Below are 20509 nucleotides of genomic sequence, written 5' to 3'. Positions count from 1 at the left end.
AGAAAAAGACAGGGAGAAGTGAGGGAGGGAAGGAAAGAAAAAAAGAGGAAGAAAGAATACTGACAGAATAGCAAGCAAATTAGACAGGAGAGGGACCTATGGCTGCTGAAGGGAAGTTCCAGAAAAATGTCAAGTTAAACTGAAAAGTAGCAAAAAACTTTCCCAAGGCATACTTGGGGATGGGAAATGTTAGTGTAGTGAATTAACAGACACAGAAGGAAGTCAGGGAAATCAGAGGGATCTTTGTACAATTTAGTCTTAGTCTAAGATTAATCTCTAGCTGGATGTTAATGTGTACAGCAAATGGGAGGAGGTGAAATGGGAGCAATCGTTTACATTCAAATGGTACATTTATTTGACTGGACTACAATAGATTAATAGGTCCTATTCAACAAGAAATGGGGCTGACCTAAAGAGAGAGGTCCCTCCAGCTATCTATCCTTGGGGAAGAGGAGTATGCACAAACAGGAAATGGGAAGAGACAGAGAGGCAGGAAGCTGGAGAATGAAAGGTAAAAGGCCTGAGGCGAAAAGAACAGAAACTTAAACAAAACTACCTTTTGAACAACCTATCTTCATTGGATTAAACAAACCAAAAAACCTTGCAATTTCTGTTTATGTCCTCCCATATGTGTTAGATCTTTGTTATTTATTATTTCCAGCTTTTGAATCTTAAGTCTCTTATAAAAGCATAATTTTTGTGTAACTTTGCCTGAGGTTCCCACAAAGATAATTTTTAACAGAGTTTAACATAATCCCTGTTTTTCACTAATAACTTAATTTCATTTTACATATGCTATCTTTTAAAATGCTCTTTATTAAAAAATAAATAAACAAAATGCTATTTATTATTTCCTTGCTACCTTCATTTTTTTTAAAAAAACTGTCAGTTGTTATTTTGGTCACATTTTCTTTGCTTATTTTCCTCTTTCAGGGATTAATATAGAGATCCGTCAAATATTTGCAAACTGAGTCCAGCAGGATATTGTTCTAGGCACACAAGAAGGGTTCAAGAATATTATCTATTAATGTAATTCATCAAACTGATGGGTTAAAAGAGAAATTTTTCACGTAGAAAAGCTTCAATATGTGGCAAAAGGGTGTTTGATAATATTAAAAATTCATTTCCTGAGATTCTTTAGTAAAGAGAATGATGTGTCTGTATGCTTAAGGTCATTCATCAGAACCAACAGCAAACATCACATCTAATAGTGAAACAGAAAAGGCATCCTCATTCAAGTCTGAAATATATATACACATACACACATCCTGTCACATTTTTCTGCAATTTTTAGCCATATCAGTACGGAAATAAAGATCAATCAATTTAAGACTAGTAGAACTTATATGGAAAGTCAGTAAGGTGGCTAGACAAAGAAGATAAATATGAAAAGGTAATTAGATGTGAGTAATATGTCATTTAAAAAAACACACAAATGAGAAAAAAAATCCTAATCACAGCAGTAAGAAAATAATTAAATATTGAGAAATAAACCTAAACAATGTGAGGGATCTACATTAATGGGAATCTGGCATATGATAAAGATGCCATTTCAAGTATGTGGTGAGGAGGTGGGGCACAGGTGACGTTTAAGGCAGTGGGATTGTTTTGCTTGATACTCTTAACAATGGATATATGTCATTATACATCTGTCAAAACCACAGAGTGTGCAAAGAATGAACTCTAAGATACACTATGGTTAATAATGTAACAAGGCCTCATCCATTTTAACAAATGCCTCACACTTAAGACAAGATGTTAATAAGAGGGGAAACTGGGGCAGGGGGACCAAAGGGGTAAATGCAAACTACTTTCCGCTCAATTTTTCTGTTAAAACTGCTCTTAAAAAAATTAAGTTTAATTTAAAAAAGGTGGTGAGAGATTTGAGAACTGGGACAAAATGGTACTGGAGTGGCTGATACCGATTTATGAGAAAATAAATAACAGTTTTCTCTCTCATAAAGTGCTCTCTCTTCCTCTGGTGAAGCTAAATACTGGGAAGAAGTCTCAGTCCTTTTCTCCATCCGTCGCTGGTGGAAGAGTGACCGCAGGATGAGCAAGAGCGTGGCAGAGGTCACTGACCACACGGAGCCCGATTTCCCAGCTCACTCTTCCAGGAATCTGCTCCCAAAGCAGAGCTGAATTCACTGGGACAGGCTTGCCTCTATCTATGGCAGGAGAGGACTGTTTCCATTCCTCAGCTGCTCTGCCTCAGGTTGGGTAGGAAAGTTTTTAGTTAAGGGGGAGAAGAGGAGGAAGCCCATTTTATGCTCAAGTCAAGGCCATGCTCACTAGTCTGTCGTCACCATTATCTGTCTCCTGTGTCTATTTCTGAAATATTTATAACCAGAAGAGGGTCCCTCAAACCAGTATGGATAGACACTCAAACCAAGCCAAACAGCAACTCTGGGGCTGCTTTAGGGTTTGCAAGTATTAGGCACTTTTGTGGGGAAAGTCCTTTGGTTTGAAAAGACTCCCCTCAAAACTCCCCTAAAGGCAATCATTTTAGACACACGTTTGTGGAATGACCTTTTGCTCTCTTTAAGTATTTGCCAGACAGGACTGCAAAAAGGCACTTTAGGTTCCTGTAAGTTCCACAGCATTGCATGAGGTTCTAGCTTTCAGCAGTATGTGTTGGTGTTAGGAGAAGGCATGCAAGCAGCAGTCCCAAATTCTATTCTTCACTGTATCCCAAGGAGAGGACTGAGGAATGACTGACCTTTGGATTTATGTGGCTTGTCAACAAGGTTCTGCAATCAGTCCCTCCCAGCGTGAATTCAAGTTGACCCTGGGTACAGATCCCTGGATAGACTGTAGATTCAACTATAGTTGGGTGGTGGATTTAAATCACTGAAAGGATAGATGAAAACGGAACCCTTATTACACAAGAGTAAATCATCATTTTGGATTGAGATTTACAAGAAAAGCCTCAGGGAAGCCCAGAAAAGCCTCAACAAAGCAATAATAAACGCAAAGATTAAGAGAAAAAAATACTTTACATGACTTTAGAAATCTTGTTTGTTCAGAAAAGCAAGAAAAACATCACTGGGTTTAAATACATGTATAATGAGGATAAGGCAAGTGGCAAAGTAAAAGAAAAACAAAGGAACACACCGAGATTAATAAAGGAGATTTCCTTCCTTAAGGGAAATATATGACAAGCTCAGTCAAACATCTTTGAAAAGGAAAGCAGATAAATTTTGGTGCAACTGATCTTTAAAAGATGAGATTAGAGGGGGAAAAGGGTTACTTTTGCTGTTATTTATTCAATGAGGGTGATGTAGACCAAAGAGATATATAACAAAGGAAGAAGGAATTCAGGAGCAGACTGAACAGTCTCTCTCAGAAAGAAGTTTGACCTAGGAATTTTTTATAAGATTTCTTTTAAAGCTAAAGCTAAGAAATCAAACAGATAATTAAAGGATTGCCCTCAAAAGACTGGGACAGCTATAGTAGGTGATTACAGTAAGTTCAGATCGATTTGAAAAGGGGAAATGAAAATCAGCAATAAAGTATTGCATGCATTATTAAATAATCTGCAAGGTGATCTGGTGAGAAGACAGGAATGGTAAATGCTCTAGTGGAACGTATCTGCGAAGTTTCTGGAAATTAAGACTACGGGAGAGTACTAGGTCACATTGAAAGTGAAGTTGCTCAGTCGTGTCCGACTCTTTGCGACCCTGGGGACTGCAGCCTACCAGGCTTCATGGGATTCTCCAGGCAAGAATACTGGAGTGGGTTGCCATTTCCTTCTCCAGGGGATCTTCCCGACCCAGGGATGGAACCCAGGTCTCCCGCATTGTGGGCAGATGCTTTAACATCTGAGCTACCAGGGAAGCCCGTTAAGGGGAGCCAAATAATTCAGACCTAAGTTAGATGCTGGGCTTCCCCATAATTAAAATTACCTTACTGAGGGTGGTTAAGGGTTGGCAGTAAACCTAACACAGACCTCATATTTTCTACCATGGCAATGTCTATAGACTTTGAAAGGCACTAGCAGAAGAAGTTGGAGAAGGAAATGGCAACCCACTCCAGTGTTCTTGCCTGGAGAATCCCAGGGACGGGGGAGCCTGGTGGGCTGCCATCTATGGGGTCGCACAGAGTCGAACATGACTGAAGTGACTTAGCAGCAGTAGAAGAAGTAGGTTAGCAAAACATCTGGGGCCAAAATGAAAAGGAAAAGAGGCATTTGATCTAAGCAATGTTAGCTCTACAGGATAGGAAAGTATTCAACTTAAACAGGTTAACAACTCAGCTGGAGTTGTCTGGAAGGAACAAATGGACACAAAGACACCGCCCACTTCGACACAAATAGGAAACAGAAAGGAATGTGTCTGCTACCACCAAGTTTTCAAGGCCTGGCAAACAAAAGATGAAGAAAGGCAAGGTTTTGAGGAGCACACTGTAAAGGACGCAGGCCTTAGAGGAGTCTGTTAAAGGTCACGCTCCAGCTGAGACAAACGGAGGTGAAAAAAAGAAAAGGTTCTTCCATGAACTAAGAGTAATACATAGAAGGAGACTGGATCACTCTGCTGTATACTTGAAACTACACCGTAGAGCAACTATACTTCAATGTATTTTATGCATACATATATCTGAATATATAAGGAATTTCACAGCAGGTGAGGATTGTAATGAGGACAAAAAGGTGCAGAAGAACCAGGAGGATCAGAACTGTAAAGGATTCAAGGCCACAAATTGCTCTGCACAACCGCCTGTTACAATGTGAATCCCTCTCCTCCCAAACAGGAGGGAAGACTTTGTCACTAGACAAAACTCAACTATTTTGGCACTGAGTTACCAGGGACACAGGGTTCAAAAAAGAATTGAAAATTAATCTTAAGCGTGCAGGATGGACCACAAGGAGGAAAGAGATACTCTAGCAGACCCAGCAGCTGAGAGGCTCTGCTGGCAAGTTTCCATGGAAAACAATGTATCCTATGCCAACAAAGCATTATTATGCATAGATGAAATTCCTTCTCCAGGAAACGGTGTGCCCATTAGCCTCCTGATCAAAGTGATTCCTCCAGGCTGAGTTTAGTCTTAGGGTCTATCAATTACAGACAGCTGACAAAAGCTGGCAATCTGTCAAAATCAAAAGCCAAGATTTTCTTTTCTTTGAAAACTGTTTCACCAGAAACAAAGTTTCTGCTCTGTTTTTGGCTGGCGACAATAACGTGGGTTAGGACCATATAATAATGTGTCAACATCTTTACTATTTATTGAGAGATAGGAGATGTGCTTGTATAGTTTCAAGTTTGTGGGGATGGGGGTGACACTATGCTAATCTTCAAAGTCCTAGAGACCCTCTGCCATATTGAAAACGTGACACAAACTACTTTGAAATTGGAAAAGTTCTGCAAGTGCTCAATTAACAATCTATTCTGATGGAAGACAGCCTACACTGAAGATGCTGAAGTTATCCTGACTTGACCTTAACACTTAAGTGAATGCCTTATGGCTGACACTAAGCACCATAAGAAAATAGGGAGAGCAGACTTTTGCATTTCAACTACTTTAATTGACAGGGAGATTACAGATGTGGGAATTCAACAATAAAGGGGTTCATAACAGACGGACTTGGGGGATTTTGTTGCTAGTATGGAATTAGACAGTACCGTCATTTGCTCACTGCAGACAATCTAGAGAGCGATGAATGACATCCTGGCTGAGAAAAATTTGAGATGAGAAACGCAAGCGACCTTCCAAGTCTAGAGTTAACAGGTATCTACCCATTTCACACCTTTCTGCATTCCACAGCTTTCTGGAGTGAAAAGTTAAATAACTTCCTGAACTGTTCTTCAGAGGCTGCACAGGGGAACAGTCAGTTGATAGAGGATGCCTCGTCAGCATCTGAGACAGAGCAAAGCGCTCCGTGTGCCAGTAACAGAACACCGAGAAGACGAAGCAGCCCTGGGAATACGAGCTCACAGTACTTTGTCCAGTTAACGTCTGGGAAGAGATCTGGTGCCTAGGTTCTACTGTCCAGCTCTAAGATTCTCAACTCAGGGAGTTTATATAAAGATCAACAGCCAAATGAGACATAATAAAACACCCTACTGACAGATGAGCAACTACCTGGTAATCCCCCATAGTCAGTGCTTCTCTAGTGAAATAAAGTTGGAAGATGAGGCTTTGCTTGAGAAGAACACCTTGTAAACTCCAATAATCTAAATTTTATAATCTGAATATTCATGTGTCCTGCAAAGAGGGCAGTGGGGTGGATGGCTGGGCCCAAGTCCAGCATACAGAGTCCACTGTAAGACACATCTTTCCTGTCCTATTGAGCAGATGGGGAACTCAAGCAGAAGTATGTGAGGAATCTCATCATTAATAAAACAGCAATGTCTTTTGTTCTAATTTAATTTTACTAGCAACTTCTCTGTTGTTGGGTAAAATTAGGAAGAGAGATGTGAACTCAAGATACCTTGTGCCTTTCCTTCAAGAGAAGTGATGATCAGAAATATTCTGTTCTCAGTACCACACAGACACAGAGAGACAGACACACGCAGTTTATTCTTTTTTCAGGGAAAAACCTTGGATCAGTGGTTTTCAAAGCTTTTTCTTTAAGCAGCTGAATCCATTTTCAAATGATCTGATTTCATTAAATTTGTACAGACAGAATGGTTTCTAGCCAGAACTAGCCTGGCAACCAAGGTATGGAATATGCTTAATGATTCATTTACAAAACTTTTGTTTCTGATCTCAGCAATTAGTCCTTCTGGAGGTGGGTTCTGCTAGCAGTTTAAAGATTTGGGGACCTAGGAAAAGAATCATTTAATGAAGTGATAAAACAGCATTTCCACAGAATTCAAAGTTAAAACTGTGACCTGGCCATTCTGGCCTCCTTGTGCCACTGGGTAAAAAGTTACTACAATGGGGTAGGTGCCTGATCCTGGCCATCAAGAAAAAAAATTGTTGCTCTTCTCCATGAGACAAAAGATGACCGGAACTCAAGGGACCCCCATTGGATTCCTTCTGGTTGTTGGGAGAGACAATCCTCTATGGTTCTCGAGGTCCTGGACATGCCAAGAATGAAAGGTTCTGTCACTTTTTACCCAAGCCACCATTTCTCAGGGTTTTGCTGGCAGAAAGTAACCATGACGGTGAGACAATGTCACCCTTCCGGGATAAAAAGCAAGCTTGCCTGTGGTTTGCTATAAAATTGGCAGATTCCCTAAACCCAGTGTTCATTTCTTAGCTCCAGCACAAACCCTCTGTGTGTGTAATATCCATCCGGGCCCACCACGTCACCCTCGTGGTGCTTCTGGGGAAGGGGGACTGGTGCATACACTCGGAGGCTGCGGATGCTGTGTGCCGTGAATAACCAAGTCTGCTGCCCCGGACCGAGGAGTCTCACGTCTTCTGCCAGCATCCACCCAACAGTAACAGGCCAACTAGTCAGCTTTTAAGTAACAGAAAATCAAATCCCAGAGGCAACACTGATACTGCCAAATGTAGTGGTAAATGTTAATATTAAGACTAAAGTAAACCTATACAGGGAAGTTCAAAGGTTCAAGATACCTAGGAAGAACAGATCAGGTCACCACCCCATCAGGTAAAGAAACTTGAGGGGTTGGCTAAAGACAATGAACAGGATGGCCAGTGAAGAAAGAAGTCACACATACAACAATTAATAAACCATGATAAACAATGAATGTGGCTTCTACTTTATTTCTTTTTTATAAAATATTTACATAAAAGTTGCCCTTCCCCTCTAAGATCATATAAAGTGTCAATTATCACATATAGCCCTTAGGATCTTAAAGTGACTTAGAAGGAATGGATATCACTAAGTGATCCTGGAGCTAGATGCTATAAGTGAAAAAAATTTTGGTGGTATATATACATATTTTTTAATTATAGGAATGAGAATAAGAGCATGCATGTTTGTATTGGGCAGCCGAAAGTAGAGGTCATAGTATATATCTGTGGATCCTGGCAATCTAGCTTCCAATTTTCCCCACCCATTAGAACTCCAAACTCTCATTTCTGGGGAAAAAAATCCTCATTATGAACTATCCTGGAGAGAGGGCAATTCTCAGAGTCTGCCTCTCATTATGGAACCTGTAAGTCAGACAGTTCTTCTATTCACACCTTAGCAAAGACCTAATCTGGCAAACAATCAAAGACCAGCCAATTAGACACCTACTTCCAGGATTTTGAAACCTGAGTGAATGATGGTAAGATAGGGCAGAGTGTGGGGGATGGAGATGTCTTTATGGTGGCATGAGCTAGTCATCAAGACTGTCCCTGCGTGGTAACCTTGGCTCCGGGGTTTTGCAGCCCTTGTTCCCCCTGTTTGCCATGCCTGCTCAGCTTCCAGCCTGCAGTGAATGCAGTAAGCTCCCAAAAGTCTCTAGACAGAAACTCCCTCAGTCTCTTGATTCCAAACATACCCACCTACACACTTAACAACCCTCTTTTCCTTCCTATTCCTATGGAAGAGGGACCATCCTCCTTCCATATGAGATTACTCACCTTTACTTTGGACTTCATCTCAGGAATTATCAACTACCCATTCTGTCTCACATAAACTCAACTTCTCCATCTCAAATGAATTCTTTCATTTGAGTTTCTAAACCCACACATACACATCTCCCATTTAAACAAGTAACATCAAAAGCCTTCATTTGACTCCCTCTCTCCATTTAGGGTCAAATTTCTCAAATGAACTGTATCAATTTTCTGATAGCCTACTCACACTAATCTGACTTCCATTCGTCTCGTCAAAACAACTCATCACAGTCAAGACACCCTCTTTGTTAATACATCCTACAAGCATTTTTAGTTCTTATCTTACTGACTTCTCATAGGCTTCAAATTTTGCCATCTTCTTTCTGAAACAATTTCTTCTCTGAGTCTCAGAACTCTCACTTTCCTCCTACTCTTTTGGCCATTCCGTTTTTGTTTTCCTTACAGGCTCATTCCCTATCCAACCTTTATCCTAGTCTCTTAACTCTCCACAGCTTCAATGAAGTTACCTTCTATCTTCAGGTAATTCATAAATTCATATTTTTAACCCACAACTCTCCAGACCTGTCAACTCAGATACCTCAATGTCTCAGCAGCACTGTGAACCAATTAAAATGCAAATTACCTTTTCCTCAAAGCCTTAATCTGAAAAAAAAAAGCTGTGGTCCATTTCTAATATCTCCTCTCTTAGTAAACAATGTCATGATTCATTTAGTTATGCACTCTAGAACCCTGGGGACCATGAATGACATCCTGTACAGAAGTCCTCAGCATTCAATCAATCACCACCTTCACGAAAGCAAAAACAAAAAAACAGCCAACTTTTATTGAGACCTTACTCATTATCAGGTCCTGTTTTAAGTTATCTTAATTTGATTATCTAAGTTAGTCATCACAACCACACAGGATGGTTATTATCACTAACCTGTTGATCTTACCTCCTAAATCTCTTGAACATATCACCTTTGCTGAAGCTCCAATACTTTGGCTACCTGATACACGAAGAGCCGACTCACTGGAAAATACCCTGATGCTGGGAAAGATTGAGAGTAAAAGGAGAAGGGGGCGGCAGAGGATGAGATGGTTAGACAGCATCACTGACTCAATGGACATGAGTTTGAGCAAACTCCAGGAGACAGAAGGACAAGGAAGCCTGGTCTGCTGCAGTCCATGGGGTTGCAAAGACTTGGGCAAGACAGTGGCTGAACAACAACTTCATTGATATTGCTGTTGCTGCTCTCACCTCTGTCCAAAGGACCATCTCACTGGGAACTTCTCTTTGGTCTGTCAGCAACTACTGAGTTAACTCACTTAATTCAAAGAGCAGTCAATCATCTTTGTCAAAAGAAAAACTGATAACACCTTTTCCCCTTCTCACATATTTGAAAGGGTATCAGAAAAAAAGGCAAAACCCACTAACTTGACTTATGAGGCTATACCTGGGTAGATCTCCAGCAACTTGTCCATTTTCATCTTTCACCATCTTCCCGCTTGTTCTGTGCTCGTCACACTGGCCTTTTACCAGTCTCTGGTACCTGCCATTTTATGTTAAGTAGGTCTCACACAATGGATTCTCAACAGATATTCACCTGAATGGATGAGTTAAAAAGCCAAAGTGAAACAGGAGAACAGATAACCAGTGAGCCAAAGAGGGAGAGAGGTATTTACCGGGAACTACTGAGACAAACTGGAGAAGGAAACGGCAACCCACTCCAGTACTCTTGCCTGGAAAATCCCATGGGAGAAGCCTGGTAGGCTAGTCCATGGGGTCGCAAAGAATCGGACATGACTGAGTGACTTTACTTACTTACTGAGACAAAGAATAAGAGGATTGGTTTGTTGGTTGGTTTAAAAGCTAGAGAGGTCAAAACATGCCTAAATGCTGACAGCTAGACTCCAGCAGAGGAGAAGTTCATGACGCCTAACAAGGATAGAGTAATCAATGGTGCAGCAACTTTTCTGATCAGACTAGTACTGAGAGAGTCAAGGCCCAGGTGGAAGTACTGGCTTTCAACGGCCTGAGTCACTAGCAGGAGCAGAATTTTTAAAAAGTGCCGAAACAAGTTTACAGATTTGGTGGTGGAAAGATGAAAGATAGATAGTTCCAGACAAATGACTTCTATTTATTTGTGATGTCAAAAGAGGGATGATCTACTGAAAGTAAGGATACAGACTAAGGGTTCAGGTTAGAGGGAAACAGTAAAATAAATGGATAAGTGGGACTGCTCACCAGTAAGTAGCACTGCCAGGCCAGGTGAAGTCAGGACTCACCCGGTGGAGGGCTGCCCAGTAATGGGATATTCTTCAGCTGTGCTTGGAAGCCTTGCACAAAGGTGAACAGTCATCAGTGCTGCTTGCCCAAAGGATGTGAAAAAAAGGACAGAGGGCCAAGAAAGCTCGGGACACTGAAAAGAGAGCAAAGAGAGAGAGAGAGAGATCTCCTAAACCGGACAGACAACAAGAGAAAATGGAGAAGAGTTAAGGATAGGGAGGTCTGAATAATAGGGAGTTGTCAATGGGTGTTGTTATGAAAACTCAATGAGAAAAGCATGTAGAACACTTTGCAGAATGGCTGCTATATCCAAAGTAAGTGCTTGAGAAGTGTTTCTATTATTGAGGATTTGATGCAGAAGGCTTAGATCACTGCAGGAGACCCTGAGGATTACCGACGTGTTATACCTGACAGTCTTGGAGAAGTGAGTATACAGAGGCTGAGTTATTTTAGCAATAGTAAGAGCACTGGGGTGGCTGCTTAGCAAGCATCCAGCCCTCAAAACTAGCTTGGCGGTTCTCTCACTTCACTCTCAAGGGGGCTTTAACATGAGCTCTTACATTCTAACTATTCTTCAACTCATTTAACCTGAGGAAACTGAACTATAGTGGTACTCAAAGTTCTCAAAACATCTCTCAGCTGATAAGGGTCTTCCGGACTTCATTACCGAACAGCATCAGCACTGGCGATGTGCAGTAGTGACTAAGGACCCTGCCCTGCTTTGAAGAGCCCCTTTCTAGTGTAACAGATGACGTGAACCTAAACAAAAAGCTGGAAAAATGACAAGGCACTCCACAAAATAAGATGCTACCATACAGCCACTAGAATGGCTAACATCATCGAGACTGACGATACCAAGTGTTGGCTAAGACAGAGCAAAAGCCTCTGTCATACAGAACTGGCTGAAGTGTGAACCGGCACAACTCCAGAAATTGTACCCCTATACTGAGTAAAGTGGGATGTGGCCTGCCTTATGACTCAGCAACTCCATTCTTGGGTATTTCCCAACAAAGGCATGCGTGTACACATCAAAAGACATGTACAAAAATGTTCAAAGTAGTACTAGTTTTAATAATCCCAAATACCCAACATGATAGAAGGGATAAATTGCAGTGTGTTCATGCAAGTTTGTATGTATGCAAACTCCATACTATGAAGATGGACTACAGCAACACACAACAGTATATATAAATCTCACAAACAAGATGTGAGCTTTAAGAAACCAAGACACGTGAGTAAATACTCTATGATTCCATGGACACAAGTTCAAAAGCAGGAAAAACAAGTCTATGGTAGTAGAAATCAGAATTGTGGTTACCTTTGAGGAGGTAGCAACTGAGAAGGGCATAAGAGGGAGACCTCTGGTGTACGAGTCATGTTCTTTTTCTTGGAGGGGGTATGTTCATTTTGCAATAATTCTTTGAGCTGCACATTTATGATCTGGATCCTTTTTGTGAATCTTACACTTCATCGTCAAGTTTACTTAAAAACAGGAGGCTAGGAATGACTGCAAGGATAATGAAAGAAAAGGCTTCACAGGAAGCTGAGGCTGCTGGCTCAGCAGCATCCCCTTTCACCACTACATACAGATTGGCTGCAATGCCACAGAGAGATGAAATGACCTAAATCCTATTGTCTAAGATCACAGAACTACTTAATGATAGAGCAGGAATTGGATTCAGGAATTATAAGTTCACAGTAGTCTTCAATTCTTGTAGGGATGTTTCTCGGTGTGTACAGACGGGCCCTTGTCATCCCATTTTCAAAGTAATGAGGACATAAGGGAAAGCGAAAAATAGTAATAACACAAAAGTATTCACCAGAGAACAATGACAATTTTAAAACTGGTCCTCACTCCAACATTCCTCCTCTAGCTTACCCTAGCTTCTCCTCCTGCCACTTCCCATCAACTGCCCTTGTCAGTCCTTCTTGGTGAGCCTCTTCTGTATTATGTCAAACAGAACAATACGTGTACAACGTAAATGAACTGCAAAGTCAAACTGCACATCTTACAAAAGATGCAGGATTCCAAGAAGTTGGTAAAAATGCTACTGGAGAACTGTTAGCAAAGCCATCGACAAAAAGCAGAAACTGGCAGATAAGGGCCAGTTAACCATTGTGGAAGAAATTCCTGATGGCTCATCCAGCATCCATTTTTCCCTTCCCACTCAGTAACAGAATCCTGGTACTTTAGTAACTGTATTTCTATTGTAACAATAAACAAACAGATACTCATATTGCTTAAGGCTAAGTCTAAGAAATGGTTATGAATCAATTTTAAACTCCCAAAGCTAAACATAGTCTCGGACAATCCCCTCCTTCTCAAGCAGACATTTGATGCTGCAACCCAGTTGCACCCTATTTACAGAATGAGGCAATGCTTTACAATGCTATACTCTGCATATGAAAAACACGTATTTGGGGGAATGGGAGGGTTGTTGGAAACAAATCTGGGCGCTAGTTATCTAGGGTTCATTTACCTTTTAGAGGCAGACACTAGTTAAATGCACCAGTAATGTGAAGTCAGTGGTGTCGTAAATATAAAAAAGGTTCACATGAAAGGAACATGAATGTACACATGTAAATACATGCATGAAAGTTACATAAAATATTGAATTCAGGCATTCACAGCTACTTCAGCCCAAAGACCGGGAAAGATTTAAATGCACTCCCACTACCATCTATTGCACTCATGCACAATGTCAGGAGCTAATGAACAAAAACAAGATGCCAGCAGAGTTTGCTTAAAGACACCACTGATTATTATCTTAAAAAAAAAAAAAAATCTTAAAATTCCTCTACTATTGTCCATATTCCCATCAGAACAGATACGGTAGGAAAGGGTGGCAGAGCCACACGACATGACAAAAACTGGTTAAAACCAACTTGGTCCAAGATGGTGGAAGATTCGACTTCCAGTGGACCTTGAGCCTCACTACACACTTACTGTAACGCATTAGCACAAACTAGATGACACACCCACCAGTGCCCTGACTCTTCTGAGGTTAACCATAAAAGGCCAAAAAGTGGGTGACGGCCCAGTTCCCAGAAATCTCCACCCCTTCCCCTGAAACCGCTGGAATAATCTTCCCACTCATTAGCCTATGAAATGATCGAGCCCAGGAAAACTAATGATATTCGAGGTGCATTTTCAGGTACTGAGCCAGACTGCATTCTGTCTATGGGTTGTGCATTTCTAAAGAAATGTACTTCTTACCTATCACTTCACTGAATTCCTTCTGCCATAAGACAAAGATACTGAGCTTTGGGAATTCCCTGGCGGCTCAGGGGTTAGGACTCTTTGGCTTTCACTGCTGGGGACGCTGGTTCAATCCCTACCTGAGGAACTAAGGTCCTACAAAGCCGCAGGAAAGAAGAACCTGACCTTCATTAAAGTCCGGAGACCAGCTGCCCTCAATTAAGTTGAGACCAGCTGCTCTCAATTAAGTCCCGATCTGGTTTGTGCAGTTTCAGCACCACCAAATGAGCAAGCTAGGTTTTGCAGTTACACTCACATCCTGCTTTTGTCATGAAAAACAGGACCACAGACACAAAACTGAAACATTCCCACAGAGCTCCCTCGACGCACATTTCTAGAAACAAAGCTTCCAGGATGAGAAAATGACCAAGCGACTTTTCTATGCTTACTGGTCTAAAAGGCATTTCCAAACAAACAGAGTCTCTGGTCTACATTCTTTGGCGTTAAAACCCGTTCTTTTCACAACCCACCTTTCGCCGACGTGCTGAAGACTGTCACTAAAACGCCACACATCAAAGACAGAACAAAGACTCCTCTTAATAACAGAGGCGCAAGGGACCCTTAATGGATGGCACGGAAATTTATCCACGACTGTTTCTGCTCTAAATTAACACGTACAGGAGACTCTGTCTTCTCCTAGCTCCACCCCGGTAACACAGAAGGGAGGCGGGGATCCTTATTTAAGAGGAGCTGATGTCAGGGCCAGCAACGCTTCTCCCTTCCTCGAGGGCTTCGGTTTGGGCTGTGCCAATGGGATTCTCCGCACGAGATCTCACGACATCTAAAAACGGCTGGCCAATGGAGGGATGCTCGGCTCACAAAGAGATAACCAGGGCACAGCTGTTATACAACCGATACTCGACGCCGGACGCCAGCCCGAGAGGTCCCCTAGGAGTCTGACCTGGGAGCCACAGCATCGGCGGACAACGAGGCACTTCTGCTGGAGAGCTGTTTAACGCGACCCTCCGCCAGCAGCTGCTTCGCCGGCGTGCGAAAACGCAAGGAAGGGCGAGGGCAGAGGAAGAAGAGGGTCGCGATCCACGGGGCGCGGGTTTCAGCCGGGTCCGTCAGGGGCCCAAGCCCCGGACCACCTCCCCCACGCCGACGGTCACTCCCACAGAGGCGGTACCTGTTTCCGCATGTTATTCATGACGCCCATGAAGCCTGCCAACAATTTGGCTTCCTCTCGAGCAGCAAGTTTCTTCTCGGTCTTCTTCTTGCTGCTCTTCTCTACCCCAGAGGCTGCCATCCTCCCTCGGTCAGCGCGGCTCACGCCCGGGACTCGCCGGGCCGGGCGAGGGGTTGCACTCTCCAGGCACGCTGCGGCTTGTGTTCACCAAACCACCGAGGCTGGAGAGTGGCTGGCGGTACCACCCTGCCTGCGAACGCGCAGGCGACAGCGCAGCCACTGCGGTAGGACAAGACCAGACGACGCGCTCAGAAGATCGCTGGAAGGCGATGTAGTCGCGGGGCTGCGTCTCCAGCAGAACCGGAGCCCGGAGGAGGAGCCTGCGCACTTAGCTCGAGGGAGCGGGGCCGCTAAGGAGGACTGGGGGCGGGGTCTACGCGTCAGAGCCGCGCGCCGCTCGGAGCGGCTGCAGGCCAGGTGCCGAACGTCCATTCCGTGCGCCGGCTGTTTGCGTTTCCAGCTGGTCTGAAGTTACGCGTTCCTTTCCCTCTGCCCAAGAAAGGTTTTACAAATTTGGCTGACGTGGCGAGATTATCTTTTGGGAATAACTGGGTGATAGAAGGCATTAAAGAGCGTCCCGTTAGCGTAAACTCCGTAAGGACCAGCGTTGGTGTTTCTTCACGGCTGAATGACATGCTGTAGGCGCTCAATATTAAATGGGGGAAGACTACCACGTACTGCAAGTTAAAGGTTTATCGCATGGAGAACAAGGTTTATTTGCCTGGGAGTCATAAAGCAAGGATACACAGCCCCCATGGGTGTTTCCTTGATGTGGAACGCCTGCCTGCTTAGGCTGGTTTACTTTTCAGAGTTTGAAATGAAGATCAGGTGTCAGCTCCAGAAATCTCCAATTAGGCTTCCCCAAGTAATCATAGAACTCATGAGATGCTTTTTGTACCTATACATCATATTATTTCTAGCATATAATATCTATAATATAAGATTATTTGAAATTTACACTTTGAAAACTTATACATATCCCTTTAATTTTCTACCTAGGTCTGTATAGGAATATGGGAGAAGGAGATGGCAACCCACTCCAGTATTCTTGCCTGGACAATCCCGTGGACAGAGGAGCCTGGTGGGCTGCTGTCCATAAGGTCGCACAGAGTCAGACACGACTGAAGCGACTTAGCATGCATGCAAGCATATAGGAATATATAGAAACATGCTTTAAGTAAAATAATTTACTCTGTCAAAGCATTATGCTTTCTCTCGATTAGGAGAAAGCAATATAGTATAAATCAAATGAAAGAGCAAGTGGCTTATGCTGCTGCGAAGTTGCTTCAGTCGTGTCCGACTCTCTACGACCCCATAGACGGCAGCCCGCCGGGCTTATAAGGCCCTCCAAAAACAAACAAAAACAATCTAAGCAAAAAAATGTTTTAAAAAAGGGAGTTTCCGGGTGGTCCATGTTTAAGACTCTGAGCTTCTACTGCTTTCATCTGGGGTTCTGGTTGGATCCCTGGTGGAGGAAGGTGCAGCCAAAAAAAAAAAAAAACACAAAATTTAAGCATTCTTACAAAAGAATAAGACATTTATACCTCTGTGTACCTTATAATTTTTTTTTTAATCTAAATGTTCTCAGATCCTTGGTTTTAACTAGTCAAGACAGTCATCCTTGAGTATTTGCAGGGGGTTGGGTTCAGAAGCTGTTGAGGATACCAAAATCCACAAATGCTCAGAATCCCATAGTGAACCGTCCATATCCATGGTTCTGCAACAGGTGATTCAATCAATTGTGGATCATGTAGTACATGCTGCTACTGCTGCTAAGTCACTTCAGTCGTGTCCGACTCTGTGCAACCCCATAGACGGCAGCCCACCAGGCTCCCCCTTCCCTGGATTCTCCAGGCAAGAACACTGGAGTGGATTGCCATTTCCTTCTCCAATGCATGAAAGTGAAAAGGGAAAGTGAAGTCACTCAGTTATGTCCGACCCTCAGCGACCCCATGGACCTCAGCCTTCCAGGCTCCTCTGTCGATGGGATTTTCCAGGCAAGAGTACTGGAGTGGAGTGCCATTGCCTTCTCCAATGTAGTACTTCATGTACTTATTAAAATAAAAATCATTAAAAAAACAAAAACAAAAACAAAAAAAAAATCATTGTGTAAATACTCAGTTCAGACCCCTGTTGTTAAAGAATCAACTGTAATTTGAGACTTTAGAGTGGACCCTGACAATAGAAACCAGTTATCCCCTAATGGAATTAGAGGAAAATTTTGTTTACTTTATCAAATAACCTAGAATAGTGAAGAACGAGTATATTTAAACATTTTTTTTAATTGAAAGGAAGTGGAAACCTGTCTTCTTACTCTAAGGCCTTGGAAAACACCAAGGATCCAGGATTCAAAGGCAGAAATGTAGGCGATGAGGTAGAAAGCTGTTCTGTAATAAGGCAAAGGAAGCAAGGAACAGCATCCTCTCTACTTGATGTTGGAAAAAGTCCTTTCACATACTGCAGAATATGGAACACTAAAGGTCATGGAAGAGCCTTAGGATTCAGAGCTTAAAGAGACCATGGAAGTTATATAGCACAGAGGTTTGCTGGGAGCCAACACACGAGACCCTACCCATGACAAGGTCATGAGGGAGAAAGCCTGACAGGCAAGGCAGATCAGGTTTTCAGGGATTTTGAAAAGCTGCCCCTGGCGTTCACCTTAAAGATGATATCTGTCTTTCTGATGCCTGCCTCAATAGACTACTCCCTAATTTCTGTGACACATGCAGAAAGCCTTCCCCAATCTCTTCCCAAATAAGAATCAACTTAGAACTTTAATCAATAAGTTTCCCAGGTGGTGGTGTTTTATGAGATTATCCAGGGTGAAAGGAGTGTTTTAATTTAAACTCCTTTGCTGGTATTTTAGTTTGTCTGGCAAATGCATTTATGCCCTTGGTACTAATATGCATGATTGCTTATAATACCCTAATCATAAAATAACATAAAGAACCTGATCATATAAAGGCCCTAACAGACATAGAGCCCTTCGGGGGGTGAGGAAGCCCTATTAGAAAACACAAGAAAAATTATTCTAAAAGTAGCTATTGGGTTAACATTTGTTTGCTGTGTTTTGCTTGCTGTGTTTTTGCTTTTAATGTGCTAAGGTTGTGTTATAGAAACCATTGTTAATACAGTTAAAGATCTAGAGAAATAAGAGCTTAGCCCTGGTGTGGTAACAGTGAGATGGTTGTTAATTGTCAGCCAGGAGTGCTAGGCAGAGGCTGCCTCACCAAAGTCTCAGAGTCAGTCTGGGGTAAACTTCTTAGATAAACGCAACTGACAACTTCTGCAGAAGGATTAATTTTTGTGTTAACAAGGTTATACTTCTACTCTATACTGTTGCCCTATGAGACTGCTACCTTTCAGCTAAGGTCACCATAGAAACAGAAAATAGGTTTACATTCATCTGACTTGCATAAAATGTCAATAGGCCCCAAGGCCAGAAGATAACGTACAAGACCCTCATAAACAAAGAAGTATGCAGAAAACACCCTGGTTTCATGAAGAACAAGCTGGTGTAATGTTAAACTTATCTTCCCCTTAGAAATGTACTAATTTAGGGTATAAAAGCCACGGTAAAAAATAAAGCATTGCCAGACTCTGCCAGACCCTGCAAACACCCCCGTCTGGTCATTCTCTCTCTGTCTCTCTCTTTCTCTCTCTCTCCCTCGCAGACTTGGCCCTATCAAGGCTGGTCTCACGTGTCTTCTCTCTTTCTGTCTCGCAGACGCCGTTCATCCTGAGGGTATCCCCTGGATCCTGCCGAGGCTGGACCCCGGCAGAGGTTAGGCAGAAGGCTTGCCTGGATGCAAAGTCAAGTATGCCACTCTCTTCTAGACTACCAACTTTGAACAAGTTGCTTAACCTCTCTTGTGTTTAAGTCTCCTTATCTGTAAAAATAAAACTTACCATGGGACTGTTATAAGGTTTGCAACAATACTTAGGTTGTGGGAAGGGGAACCCCTTCCAGGGCCCGAAAGGGGGAGCTTGCCTAACACTTGGAAATGAATTGTCTGAGGAGACACATGTGCTGACAAAGCAAGAGATTTTATTGGGGTACCCGGGTGATGAGTGGTAGGCTAAGGGAAGCCAGAACTGCCGTGCCACGTGGCTCACCGTCTCAGGTTTTATGGTGATGGGGTTAGTTTCCGGGTTGTCTTTGGCCAATCATTCTGACTCAGAATCCTTCCTGGTGGTTGTGTGTGTTGCTCGGCCGAGATGGATGTCAGCAAGAGGGATTCTGGGAGGTCATAGTGGCATCTCCTTTTGACCTTTCCCGAACTTTTCCAGTTAGTGGGGCTTCCCTGGTGTCTCACATGGCTTCCCTGGTGGCTCAGATGATAAAGAATCTGCCTGCAATGCAAGAGACCCAGGTTCAATCCCTGGGTCAGGAAAATCTCCTAGAGAAGGGAATGGCAACCCAATTCAGTATTCTTGCCTGGAGAATTCTATGGACAGAGAAGCCTGGTGGGCTACAGTCCGTGGGGTCACAAAGAGTTAGACACGAATGAGTGGCTTTCACTTCACTTTTCTGGTTGGTGGTGGCTTATTACTTCCATGTTCCTTACCAGGACCTCCTATTGTAAAATAATTTATGCAAATGGTTACTATGGTACCTGGCCAGGGTGGGTGGTTTTAGTCAGTGTGCTTCTTGTAACACTTAGTTTGGTGCCAGAGCAAGGCAAAGAGTATTACTTCACTGAGTTGACAATATTAACTATTGTTATTTAACCAGAATTTCCCAAAATGTGTTCCTCAGAAACCAGTTCTATAAACCATCCCCCTCCTCTGTCCTGAAATAGGATCCCTGGGAATACTACTTTGGGAAATTAGTAATGTGTCCTCAGAGAAAAATCTCAAGTATACTTATATGTTAAGTATGTATGTTTGCAGAAGACTTATCCCTATTGCTTGAAACTTGATTAGGTAAAATTTGCTGTTGTAGATGACATTTTGAGGTTTCTTAGCTTTTCTAAATGTCTGAAAACCTCCCTTGTTTCTTTTGTAAAGATAACTAATGAATGGAGGGGTCATTCACCTGGAGGGAAGAATCCCAGGCAGACCTGAAAACTGACTTCAGGCTTGGAGACGTTGGAATCACTATCTGAAAAAGAGCTTTAAATCAGGATCATTATTGCCAGCCAAAATCTTTGCCTTCTCTGCCCACTGAGGCCCAATGAAAAATGCGGAGACAGAGCTTTAAGAAATAGAAAGATGGCTTTTATTCTCAGCCAGCAGAGAAGGGAACACAGTAGACTCATGCCTCAAGAAATGTACTCCCCCTCCACGAGGAGTCTAGGGGCTTATATAAGGC

At 42.7% G+C, this 20509-nt stretch overlaps 1 protein-coding gene across 5 annotated transcripts in view; it reads right to left on the bottom strand.

The window, feature by feature from the left end:
- Positions 1–15553, bottom strand: part of KLHL7 (kelch like family member 7) — a 55101-nt gene extending 39548 nt beyond the window's left edge. The window contains exons 1-2 of one of the 5 annotated variants that reach the window (XM_043871583.1): positions 15136–15270; positions 2720–2850 (exon numbers count right to left, since the gene is read on the bottom strand). Coding sequence is in view for 1 of the 5 variants with exons in the window: in XM_043871581.1 (XP_043727516.1) it covers positions 15136–15255 (120 nt within the window). In the remaining 4 variants the exon portion in view is untranslated. The other 4 variants (XM_043871581.1, XM_043871584.1, XM_043871582.1 and 1 more) reach the window with 4 other exon arrangements.
- Between the last annotated feature and the right edge of the window lie 4956 nt (positions 15554–20509).

This window comes from Cervus elaphus, chromosome 18 (genome assembly GCF_910594005.1).
Source record: "Cervus elaphus chromosome 18, mCerEla1.1, whole genome shotgun sequence".
Taxonomy (NCBI): Eukaryota; Metazoa; Chordata; class Mammalia; order Artiodactyla; family Cervidae; genus Cervus; species Cervus elaphus.
Note: the sequence above shows the minus strand (reverse complement) of the source record. Positions and strands in the feature narration are given on the sequence as shown.